Raw genomic sequence first — 13,502 nt, forward strand, 5'->3', positions numbered from 1 at the left:
TAGCAAGTGGTTCCTGCTGACATCATTGCCCTTCAACCTCGTTATTAGCATCTCCAGCAAGTGGTTCCTGCTGACATCATTGCCCTTCAACCTCGTTATTAGCATCTCCAGCAAGTGGTTCCTGCTGACATCATTGCCCTTCAACCTCGTTATTAGCATCTCCAGCAAGTGATTCCTGTTGACATCATTGCCATTCAACCTCGTTATTAGCATCTCTAGCAAGTGATTCCTGTTGACAACATTGCCATTCAACCTCATTAGCATCTCTAGCAAGTGATTCCTGTTGACATCATTGCCATTCAACCTCGTTATTAGCATCTCTAGCAAGTGATTCCTGCTGACATCATTGCCCTTCAACCTCGTTATTAGCATCTCTAGCAAGTGATTCCTGCTGACATCATTGCCCTTCAACCTCGTTATTAGCATCTCTAGCAAGTGATTCCTGCTGACATCATTGCCCTTCAACCTCGTTATTAGCATCTCTAGCAAGTGATTCCTGCTGACATCATTGCCCTTCAACCTCGTTATTAGCATCTCTAGCAAGTGATTCCTGCTGACATCATTGCCCTTCAACCTCGTTATTAGCATCTCTAGCAAGTGATTCCTGCTGACATCATTGCCATTCAACCTCGTTATTAGCATCTTTAGCAAGTGATTCCTGTTGACATCATTGCCATTCAACCTCGTTATTAGCATCTTTAGCAAGTGATTCCTGTTGACATCATTGCCATTCAACCTCGTTATTAGCATCTTTAGCAATTGATTCCTGCTTACATCATTGCCATTCAACCTCGTTATTAGCATCTCTAGCAAGTGATTCCTGCTTACATCATTGCCATTCAACCTCGTTATTAGCATCTTTAGAAAGTGATTCCTGTTGACATCATTGCCATTCAACCTCGTTATTAGCATCTCCAGCAAGTGATTCCTGTTGACATCATTGCCATTCAACCTCGTTATTAGCATCTCTAGCAAGTGATTCCTGTTGACATCATTGCCATTCAACCTCGTTATTAGCATCTCCAGCAAGTGATTCCTGTTGACATCATTGCCATTCAACCTCGTTATTAGCATCTTTAGCAAGTGATTCCTGTTGACATCATTGCCATTCAACCTCGTTATTAGCATCTCCAGCAAGTGATTCCTGTTGACATCATTGCCATTCAACCTCGTTATTAGCATCTCCAGCAAGTGATTCCTGTTGACATCATTGCCATTCAACCTCGTTATTAGCATCTCCAGCAAGTGATTCCTGTTGACATCATTGCCATTCAACCTCGTTATTAGCATCTCTAGCAAGTGATTCCTGCTTACATCATTGCCATTCAACCTCGTTATTAGCATCTCTAGCAAGTGATTCCTGTTGACATCATTGCCATTCAACCTCGTTATTAGCATCTCTAGCAAGTGGTTCCTGCTGACATCATTGCCATTCAACCTCGTTATTAGCATCTCTAGCAAGTGGTTCCTGTTGACAACATTGCCATTCAACCTCGTTATTAGCATCTCTAGCAAGTGATTCCTGTTGACAACATTGCCATTCAACCTCGTTATTAGCATCTCTAGCAAGTGATTCCTGCTGACATCATTGCCATTCAACCTCGTTATTAGCATCTCTAGCAAGTGGTTCCTGTTGACATCATTGCCATTCAACCTCGTTATTAGCATCTCTAGCAAGTGGTTCCTGCTGACATCATTGCCATTCAACCTCGTTATTAGCATCTCTAGCAAGTGATTCCTGCTGACATCATTGCCATTCAACCTAGTGATTAGCATCTCTGGCAAGTGATTCCTGCTGACATCATTGCCATTCAACCTCGTTATTAGCATCTCTAGCAAGTGGTTCCTGCTGACATCATTGCCATTCAACCTCGTTATTAGCATCTCTAGCAAGTGGTTCCTGTTGACATCATTGCCATTCAACCTCGTTATTAGCATCTCTAGCAAGTGATTCCTGCTGACATCATTGCCATTCAACCTCGTTATTAGCATCTCTAGCAAGTGATTCCTGCTGACATCATTGCCATTCAACCTCGTTATTAGCATCTCTAGCAAGTGATTCCTGCTGACATCATTGCCATTCAACCTCGTTATTAGCATCTCTAGCAAGTGATTCCTGCTGACATCATTGCCATTCAACCTCGTTATTAGCATCTCTAGCAAGTGATTCCTGCTGACATCATTGCCATTCAACCTCGTTATTAGCATCTCTAGCAAGTGATTCCTGCTGACATCATTGCCATTCAACCTCGTTATTAGCATCTCTAGCAAGTGGTTCCTGTTGACATCATTGCCATTCAACCTCGTTATTAGCATCTCTAGCAAGTGATTCCTGCTGACATCATTGCCATTCAACCTCGTTATTAGCATCTCTAGCAAGTGATTCCTGCTGACATCATTGCCATTCAACCTAGTGATTAGCATCTCTGGCAAGTGATTCCTGCTGACATCATTGCCATTCAACCTCGTTATTAGCATCTCTAGCAAGGGATTCCTGTTGACATCGTCGCCGGAAAACCTCATTTATTAGCATCTCTAGCAAGTGATATCTGTTGACAGCATATTGTCGTGCAATCTCATGATTAGAATCTCTAGCATGTGATTCATGTGGGCTACATTGTTGGGCAACCTAGTGATTAGCATCTCTGGCAAGTGATTCCTGCTTACATCATTGCCATTCAACCTCATTTTTAGCTAATCTAGCAAGTGGTTCCTGTTGACAACATTGCCGGGCAACCTCACCATTGGCATTTCTATTTTGAGTGATCTTGCAACCCTCTCTCTCATTCTCTTTCGATCACTCTTTCTTTCTCCCTTCCTCTCTCTTTCTCACTCTCTCTACCTCTCTCTCTCACCCTCTCTCGTTCTCCCTTCCAACCTCTTCCTCTCTCTCTCACTCTCTATAGCGCCCCCACCCTCTCTCTCTCGCTCGCTCTCCCCCTCTTTCTCTCATATCAATGTTGTTGTTGTTGTTGTTGTTGTTGATGATGTTGATGATGATAATAATGATGATGATAGTAGATTATATGTAAACAAGTCAGCCACAAGAGAGGAATACCAGAGATCGCGTTGATCGGTCATTTGAGGGATGTCATCGGTTGACGTCATTGGACACAAAATCACACACGTCTCACCCCCCGGTCAGTATTTTATCTATCGGGTTTCTTCTATCTTGGAATATTTTGTAATCGCTTCGGTCCTACGCACGGTTTTGCCTCCTGTCGCGAAGTCTACTTCGCCCAATTAATATCAAGCTTTAATGGGCAGGTGGTGGTGATTGACACGTGGTCGCCAGTCGTTGACTGTAGGCCTACTATGGATTTCAAAATGGCTAGCGGGATCTCTAAAATAATCTGGTTCTCATGAAAGATCAATCCTCGTCATCATGCATTACGTTTTAAGCATCTCGTCACGATGTCCAGCTTATAATATCACACACACCGCTTACGAGGTCACTGACATAACCTTTCATCGCATACACGTTACATAAAGCATCCTACTCAATCAGGAAAACATGGAATGCCATCGACACAGAGGATGGAACTTGTGACAATTCAATCTGAATTTATGTTCGAAAAATAGACGTTTGTTTTAGTAATCATAGGATACCTTCCTTACAATGTAAACCATCATATAAATCACTATTGACCCACCGCAGCTTTTACATTGAATACGAGCATCCTTCCGTCTAGCCCCCAGAAAAGCAACAGCTCGGCTGCTTCCGATACAGAATGGGATGTTACTTCGTCCGCGTGGTGAACTGACACGTCCGTGCCATTATGAGAAATGAACACAGCAAAACACACACACACACACACACGCGCGCGCGCGCGCGCAGATACGCACACACACACACACACACTCACACACACACACATACACACACACACACACGCACACACACGCAGGCATACACACGCACGCATGCAGACACCCGGCACGCCAGCACGCACACACACACACACACACACACACACACGCACGCAGACACCCGGCACGCCGGCACGCACACACACACACACACACACACACACACACACACACACACACGCCGGTACGCACACACATAAACACACACATAAACACACACACACACACACACACACACACACACTACTTGACGGATAGTATAGCCAAGATGTTGTATTGTGGTATGTGTCCAAGTTGCAGGACGCTCTCACTCCAATGAAAAGCCTTGACAGATATAATGCGCTTTTGCTCAACTCAACTCAACTCAACTCAAATTTATTAATCCATATGGAAATTATATTGTAACAATACTCATTTCCAATCAAAAGAATAAGAATGCATAATAAAAAATAAAAACATCATAAGAAAATAAGTGAGTATGATTATTATGAGTATGATCACAGTCTCACTAACGCAAACAGTCATCCGTCAAGTCAAGTAACACAGTAAACAGCCACAGGCTTCAAACCAACAAGATGAATGAGCTACAGCTGCTGCCTAATAATATCATTTGTATTAGAAAATACACCGAAAAAGAATGGGAAATAACTTGCCAAGATTGTTTTCTTTACATGGAAGCAATATGCAAACCAGGAACGTCGGATGTGACGCAGCTGATGATCAGTTACGGGAAGGGGGAAGGAAAGGGTTTGGGATAAGGGGTGAGGGGGAGGGAGAGGGAGGGAGGAGGGAGGAAGACGATGCCATCAATTTCTTCCACACATTTACATTCTGTCCTATCCTCGTTTGATGAGAAAAGAATGATTAAAACAGGATAAAATTGAAACTCTCCCATCTCAAATTTGATGACCATCGGGCTTTGTGCAACTGTAACACAGTATGTACACAGGCTTTGAGGCGACCATTGTTCTGCTGTTTGTTTCAAGTCAGCACGCTCTCTTCTCAAGCCATCCCAAGCAAGTTCTAATTAAAACAGATCAGATAAAAGAAACGAACAGAGGCACACAAAATATCAAAAGAAAGACCAGAAAAAAAGGGAAGAAAAGAAAGAAAAGAAAAGGACGAAAACCCCGAAAGAAAGAAAGAAAGAAAGAAAATTGAACATGACAGAAAAACTAAATTACAAAACCAAGAAAGACAGAAAAAGAGAAAACAAGAACAAGTCGCGTAAGGCGAAAATACAATATTTAGTCAAGTAGCTGCCATTTTACCGTATACTCGTAGCATCGTCAGTCCACCGCTCATGGCAAAGGCAGTGAAATTGACAAGAAGAGCGGGGTAGTAGTTGCGCTAAGAAGGATAGCACGCTTTTCTGTACCTCTCTTTGTTTTAACTTTCTGAGCGTGTTTTTAATCCAAACATATCATATCTATATGTTTTTGGAATCAGGAACCGACAAGGAATAAGACGAAAGTGTTTTTAAATTGATTTGGACAATTTAATTTTGATAATAATTTTTATATATTTAATTTTCAGAGCTTGTTTTTAATCCGAATATAACATATTTATATGTTTTTGGAATCAGCAAATGATGGAGAATAAGATAAACGTAAATTTGGATCGTTTTATAAATTTTTATTTTTTTTTACAATTTTCAGATTTTTAATGACCAAAGTCATTAATTAATTTTTAAGCCACCAAGCTGAAATGCAATACCGAACCCCGGGCTTCGTCGAAGATTACTTGACCAAAATTTGAACCAATTTGGTTGAAAAATGAGGGCGTGACAGTGCCGCCTCAACTTTCACGAAAAGCCGGATATGACGTCATCAAAGACATTTATAAAAAAAATGAAAAAAAAAGTCTGAGGATATCATACCCAGGAACTCTCATGTCAAATTTCATAAAGATCGGTCCAGTAGTTTAGTCTGAATCGCTCTACACACACACACACACGCACACACGCACACACACACGCACATACACCACGACCCTCGTTTCGATTCCCCCTCGATGTTAAAATATTTAGTCAAAACTTGACTAAATATAAAAACAGTCCAAGACACAAAAAAACGAAGAAAAAAAATAATTCTCACATGTGAGAGTTGTTAAAGTTGGCTGGCCTGAACTCGAGAAATGTTTCCCCGGGAAAGACGAAGCAGGGGCTTTTCTTGGCATGGGTCAGCGTCAGCTGAAACAAGACAGGCATGATGTTTAAATCAACTCCATCATATCAAAAGATATACCCCCCCCCCCTACTACCACCACAACCACCACCGCCGCCCCTTCTAAACGAGTATTTATACACAGTATTTTATAAGCTGTTTTGGGGCGGTTTAAACTGATATAATTCGTCTTCCTGTTTGGCGCGTATCCGCTTGCTTGCCTGCGTGCCATGGCTGAACGTTTCAGTAAGTCAGTCTTCTATCTTTTGCATTTTACGGAACTGCTACTGAACAATCAATGAATCAATGAATGAATCAATGAATGAATCAATCATTCAATCAATCAATCAATAAATCCACCAATTCATCAATTCATCCATCAAACAATCAATACCAAAGAAATCAAAGCAGTCTCAGTCCTGCAGTGCTTATTTGATATCATTACAAATTATACAACACAGTTATAAACAACAACAATTCCCACGACAACAACAACACACAAACAAGTCGCGTAAGGCGAAAATACAATATTTAGTCAAGTAGCTGTCGAACTCACAGAATGAAACTGAACGCAATGCAACGCAGCAAGACCGTATACTCGTGGTCCACCGCTCACAGCATAGGCAGTGAAATTGACAAGAAGAGCGGGGTAGTGGTTACGCTATGCTGCATAGCACGCTTTTCTGTACCTCTCTTCGTTTTAACTTTCTGAGCGTGTTTTTAATCCAAACATATCATATCTATATATTTTTGGAATCAGGAACCGACAAGGAATAAGATGAAAGTGTTTTTAAATTGATTTCGAAAAAAAAAATTTGATAATAATTTTTATATATTTAATTTTCAGAGCTTGTTTTTAATCCGAATATAACATATTTATATGTTTTTGGAATCAGCAAATGATGGAGAATAAGATAAACGTAAATTTGGAGCGTTTTATAAATTTTTATTTTTTTTTACAATTTTCAGATTTTTAATGACCAAAGTCATTAATTAATTTTTAAGCCACCAAGCTGAAATGCAATACCGAACCCCGGGCTTCGTCGAAGAGTACTTGACCAAAATTTCAACCAATTTGGTTGAAAAATGAGGGCGTGACAGTGCCGCCTCAACTTTCACGAAAAGCCGGATATGACGTCATCAAAGACATTTATCAAAAAAATGAAAAAAACGTTCGGGGATTTCATACCCAGGAACTCTCATGTCAAATTTCATAAAGATCGGTCCAGTAGTTTAGTCTGAATCGCTCTACACACACACACACACACACACACACACACACGCACATACACCACGACCCTCGTTTCGATTCCCCCTCGATGTTAAAATATTTAGTCAAAACTTGACTAAATATAAAAACAAAGACGACAAAATCCGTACGATATGTTTCACATTTGATATATTACTTCATGGACCACCGAAGCAGATCATTAATCTTACTGAGGTTCCCCCAGTCCTAAGTCTCTGTAAATAGACAACCTGAACTGCAATCCTCCCTCCCTCAGGTGTTTGCAAACACGCGCGATCTAGGTAGGTGTTTTCATCTTTCCGTAACCTCTTTTTCTTCTTTCTCTCTGTCTCTGTCTCTCTCTGTACCTCTCTGTCTGTCTCTGTCTGTCTGTCTCTCTGTCTCTATCTCTGTCTCACACACACACACACACACACACACACACACACACACACACACACAATCACATACTCTCTCTCTCTTTCCCTCTCTCTCTCTCTCTTTCCCTATCTCCGTCTCCGTCTGTCTCTGTCTCTCTCTTTCTTTCTTTCTGTCTGTCTGTCTGTCTTTCTGTCTCTCTCTTTCTCTCTGATTTAATCTGTGGGGTGTGTTTGTTTTTTACACAGCTGCAAGCGCTGACTGTAGGCCGCAAGACCGATCACCAATCCTTACAGCGCAAATAACTTGCAGACCATAGTGCTGATTTCTGAAAGTACCAGTAATAGCACCATTGATTCAATCAATCGATCAAGGTGCTTTTTTTCCCTCAGCGCTAGACTGAGCGTACTTGTGTGGTTTTTTTTAAAAGACAGGGTCGCTTTTTTCTCCTTCATCGGTTGTGCACGGTTTGTTTGTATTGGGTATGGAAGATGGGCAACTGGCTGCTGTTATTGATGATAATCACGTAGCATGCATGTAGTGGTCTGTGACTGTGGGTGAGATGCCAAAATGTATAAAAGGATTGGCCTTGAGAAACTATTTTGGTATGCAGGAGGCAATAAAAAAACAAGTCGCGTAAGGCGAAAATACAATATTTAGTCAAGTAGCTGCCATTTTTCAGCAAGACCGTATACTCGTAGCATCGTCAGTCCACCGCTCATGGCAAAGGCAGTGAAATTGACAAGAAGAGCGGGGTAGTAGTTGCGCTAAGAAGGATAGCACGCTTTTCTGTACCTCTCTTTGTTTTAACTTTCTGAGCGTGTTTTTAATCCAAACATATCATATCTATATGTTTTTGGAATCAGGAACCGACAAGGAATAAGATGAAAGTGTTTTTAAATTGATTTGGACAATTTAATTTTGATAATAATTTTTATATATTTAATTTTCAGAGCTTGTTTTTAATCCGAATATAACATATTTATATGTTTTTGGAATCAGCAAATGATGGAGAATAAGATAAACGTAAATTTGGAGCGTTTTATAAATTTTTATTTTTTTTTACAATTTTCCGATTTTTAATGACCAAAGTCATTAATTAATTTTTATGCCACCAAGCTGAAATGCAATACCGAACCCCGGGCTTTGTCGAAGATTACTTGACCAAAATTTGAACCAATTTGGTTGAAAAATGAGGGCGTGACAGTGCCGCCTCAACTTTCACGAAAAGCCGGATATGACGTCATCAAAGACATTTATCAAAAAAATGAAAAAAACGTTCGGGGATTTCATACCCAGGAACTCTCATGTCAAATTTCATAAAGATCGGTCCAGTAGTTTAGTCTGAATCGCTCTACACACACACACAGACACACACACACACACACACATACACCACGACCCTCGTCTCGATTCCCCCCTCTACGTTAAAATATTTAGTCAAAACTTGACTAAATATAAAAAGAAACACACACAAAAACCACACAGACACACACCCACAGTAACTACTGACAAAATCGGGCTGAGTTCTAGTAGTAATTTCTCACAGCGAGAGAGAGAGAGAGAGAGAGAGAGAGAGAGAGAGAGAGAGAGAGAGAGAGAGAGAGAGAGAGAGAGAAAGAGAGAGAGAGAGAGAGAGAGAGAGAGAGAGAGAGAGACTGAGAGTGGGTTAGAGAAGTAGGGAGAGTGAGAGAGAGACAGTCAGACAGACAGAGAAACAGAGAGACAGACAGAGAGTCTAACCAGCTCAAGAACCGAGCTTCTGTAACAGGATTAAAAAATATATATCATACAGATGATTAATTCTAAACTGATTAGGTGGGCAGGGTGGGGCGGTGGCTACGGATGACAATGACCACACACGTTTCCACCTAGTCCTAGTAAGAATGTTTTATAATGATTGTGCCAAGAGTCATTTATTTGTCTACAAATTATCAAGTCAAGTTTTTGCTGAACCATACTGCACGGTCAACAACACCCCTTACAAATTAGTTTATAAACGTTCCTGTCAAGGTGAAACGAAGAAAGACTTTGTGTTATTTTTTGTTGCCAAATGTGATGAGCTATCCTTTCCACAAATACCAAAAGCAACTGTCAACCATAACTGACAGTGCCAGCAGCAAAATGTTGTTCTAAAACTGACACAGTAAAGCTTAACAGATCTTTAATAGTAGCCTGACACACTATCTATCATCTTCATTGCTTCAGCTGGCAGAATTCATACCAATGTTCAGAAGCAAAATCATGTTCTTTGAAGTATCAGCTATTTCCTCAGGAATGCCTACGACTACGGAGTGTACATTTTACAGATACTGACGCAGCACAATATCCGGCTTTTAGAATGTAAACAAACAAGCGCTGTTCCCAATCTAGGTCAGTTCTGTTGTACCGCTAGCATAATCACGTGCTCAAGCGTTTCGCTCATTCATACTATCGCCACCTTTTGACGTCAGTGTGATCTTTGAACAATCTGTACATTCTGTGAGTGTGAGTGTTAGTTACAGTAAATGTCTTTGTTTCTTGAATTTAGCCTGTGAATCCTTCACAAGTATGCCAACAGTGACGTATGCAAGAGGCACTGACTCAGTGGCATCGAATAGTAGTTGCACTTTTGTAAGACCTCTCGGTTTAAAAGCTAACGAAACGACTGGAATTCGAACAATTTCCTGTGAGTGTTTCATTATTTTACACATCAGTGGTCGTTAACATATAACCCATATGAGGAACAGACGAAGGGATAAACACAACTTCTAAAAACAGTCCATGCGTTTCAACTTACCACAACAAGAAGCACTGCCAAACAATACATGATGCAAGATTTCACAACCCACAGAAACGTCAAAAACGTCAGGTTTCCTGACGATAACCCAAACTTTGTTCAGTCGATAAGGTGGAAGCAGAAACCAAAAAACTTGATGAACGAATCCTGTAGATATAGTAGATTTGTAGTCTAAGGCATGCTCGCAGTCTGATACCAGCAGACGACTGAGAGGAGAAGCAAGACAACAAGCATGGAGGCGAAGCGTTTGCTTTCTGGAAGTGCCAAGACTCGGCGCGGAACCGCCCCCTGCAGTTTTGGCCCCTCACCGGAAAGAGAAACAGACACAAGTCATAGCCAGCTGTCTGCCACATTTACTGACATCTACAAATCACTGCACACGCCGAATCTGGCACTCAGCTTTGAGGGTTGCCGCGCTCAACCTTTCGTGGCGTTACGTGCGTTTGGTATACACACTTTACGTGCTAGAATCTCTGGGAAAACTTCAACAGCGTTAGCGTTTGTCTGAGCCGCGATGCGCTGGAAGAAGGCACTTATACTCGGGATTATCATCCTCATAGACTGATGTAGGCTAAGTGGAACGTTTCACTGACAAAGAGTCGATTGGTGCATTTAAACTGTCAGCGGCGATTTGTCGCACACAATTTGTGGCATGGCTTTTGCGCCGTTCATAAATCAGTGAAACTGAATGGGCCGATTTGTTAAAGAGTCTGTTCGCTGTCAAGTTTCAGTTGGAAAATTAAGACACACACTGACTAAACTCGTGCCATGTTTTTAGTTTTCTTGCCTGATATCAATGTGCTGAAAACTGCACAAACTGAAATAAATGCATACCAAATTAAAAAAAAATTTAAAAAAAGCGGTTCGGCGTCAAGTTTCAAGTTTAGCAGGTCTTGACTGACTTATTACCGAGCCATAATCATGACGTGACAGTGCTGAAGGGCAAAGTTAGCCCGCATTTGTCCGAGAACTAGGTTCTCAAACTCGGCCCCTTCACGGTTAAGTCACCCACTCAGTGAATGACAAGCCGGTGTGTGCGCACGTGTTTGTGTGTCAGTGTGTGTGTGTGTGTGTGTGTGTGTGTGTGTCTGGGTGTCAGTGTGTGTGTCTGGGTGTCAGTGTGTGTGTGTGTGTGTGTGTGTGTGTGTGTTAGTGTATGTATGTGACGGTGTGTGTGTTTGCTCGCGCGTCAGTGTCAGTGTGTGTGTGCCAGTATGTGTGTGTGTGTGTGTTTGCGTGCGTGCGTGCTGACGGTGTGCGCGTACGCGTGGGCCACCGTGTGGCCGTGAGCCGGTCTGCCGAGTATGTCACAGTTTCCATCCGTCCGTCACTTCACTAAGTATGTCCGTGCCGCCATCTGACACTGTAAATGACCAAAGTTCTGAGAGAACGTAGTCACTCTTTGAACTTGTTAGGCCACTGAGCTGCTGGAGGATGACCCCTCACTTCTGCAGACTTTCCTAGCTCTGGCGGCAGTTCAGTGACAAAATGATGAAGTCAACGACGACTCAGTCACGTTAAAACCTGTGACAGGCAGTCACTGTCAGTGCCGGCAACGTTTAGCCACTCTTCCCCCAAATGTCATTTTTACGTTGACCTTTACGGCAGAGTCAAAGTTTAAGCGAAGTGATTTGTCTCGAACCAAATTGCTTCGGCGCAGGCCGAGATGCCAGCCTTGAAAGGGTCACCGGCATCATCAGTCATATTTGACCGCCTATCTCGATTAAAGCCCCAGTATGTCTCAAATGGTTTACCGGAAAAACGATTTAAATCTTCTAATGAAAACTTAAAGCATAAAGCAGTTCTAACCTTATGGAGCACACTTGCAATAGCATTTAATAGCATTAAATGAAACAGTTCGTTTGCATTGCTATTTAGCTCGCGCACACCACACACCAGATTTCGTGGTTTATCTAACCACAATTCAGCCTAGTCGTCAGTTTGTGATTTCAATGCGACTGGTTGTATCTGCAATAGCACGTTATTGTGTACCTCTGATTCTAAAACGCAACAAACGGCTGCGAGTCACACGAACTTGTTGGCGGCGGCTGGCTTCAAAGCGAGCGCTATGCAGAAAAATCGTCTGCTTTGAGACACGACCTTTCGCGACCCTGCATATTTTATAATGAATTATGTTTTTGTGATGAGTTATGTTTTTATGATGAATTATATTTTTATAATGAATTATGTTGTTGTGATGAAAATGAATGCGTTTTATTTATGATGAATTGATTTTTATGATGAATTATGGGTTTTTTTAATGGCGAATTACGTTTTCATGGTGAATTCTGTTTTCATGATGAATTATGTTTTTAGGATGAATTACGTTTTATGATAGACTATTATTTCATGATGACCTGTTTTAATGACGAATTATTTTGTTGTGATGAATTATGTTTTTATTATAATTAATTATGTGTTTGTGATATTCTCTATTTGTTTTACGAAGTATGCTTTTTTATGATGAATTATATATCTTTATGATGACATGTTTTTATGATGACATGTTTTTATGATGACATGTTTTTATGATGAACTACATATCTTTATGATGACATGTTTTTATGATGACATGTTTTTATGATGAATTATATATCTTTATGATGACATGTGTTTATGATGACATGTTTTTATGATGAATTATATATCTTTATGATGACATGTTTTTATGATGACATGTTTTTATGATGAAATATATATCTTTATGATGACATGTTTTTATAATGACATGTTTTTATGATGACATGTTTTCATGATGAATTATATATCTTTATGATGACATGTTTTTATGATGACAGGTTTTTATGATGACATGTTTTTATGATGAATTATATATCTTTATGATGACATGTTTTTATGATGACAGGTTTTTATGATGAATTATATATCTTTATGATGACATGTTTTTATGATGACATGTTTTTATGATGACATGTTTTTATGATGAATTATATATCTTTATGATGACATGTTTTTATGATGACATGTTTTTATGATGACATGTTTTTATGATGAATTATATATCTTTATGATGACATGTTTTTATGATGACAGGTTTTTATGATGACATGTTTTTATGATG

The 13,502-nt window shown here is 40.5% G+C and overlaps 1 protein-coding gene across 1 annotated transcript in view; it reads right to left on the minus strand.

The window, feature by feature from the left end:
* The window catches only part of LOC138981461 (uncharacterized), a 17,389-nt gene extending 6,643 nt beyond the window's left edge, over nucleotides 1–10,746 (minus strand). Inside the window, exons 1-2 of the mRNA XM_070354380.1 lie at nucleotides 10,421–10,746; nucleotides 5,967–6,061 (exon numbers count right to left, since the gene is read on the minus strand). Coding sequence (XP_070210481.1) covers nucleotides 5,967–6,061; nucleotides 10,421–10,450 — 125 coding nt within the window. The 5' untranslated portion in view covers nucleotides 10,451–10,746. The remainder of the gene's footprint in view (nucleotides 1–5,966; nucleotides 6,062–10,420) is intronic.
* Between the last annotated feature and the right edge of the window lie 2,756 nt (nucleotides 10,747–13,502).

The sequence above is a fragment of the Littorina saxatilis genome, linkage group LG12 (assembly GCF_037325665.1).
Source record: "Littorina saxatilis isolate snail1 linkage group LG12, US_GU_Lsax_2.0, whole genome shotgun sequence".
Classification (NCBI taxonomy): Eukaryota; Metazoa; Mollusca; class Gastropoda; order Littorinimorpha; family Littorinidae; genus Littorina; species Littorina saxatilis.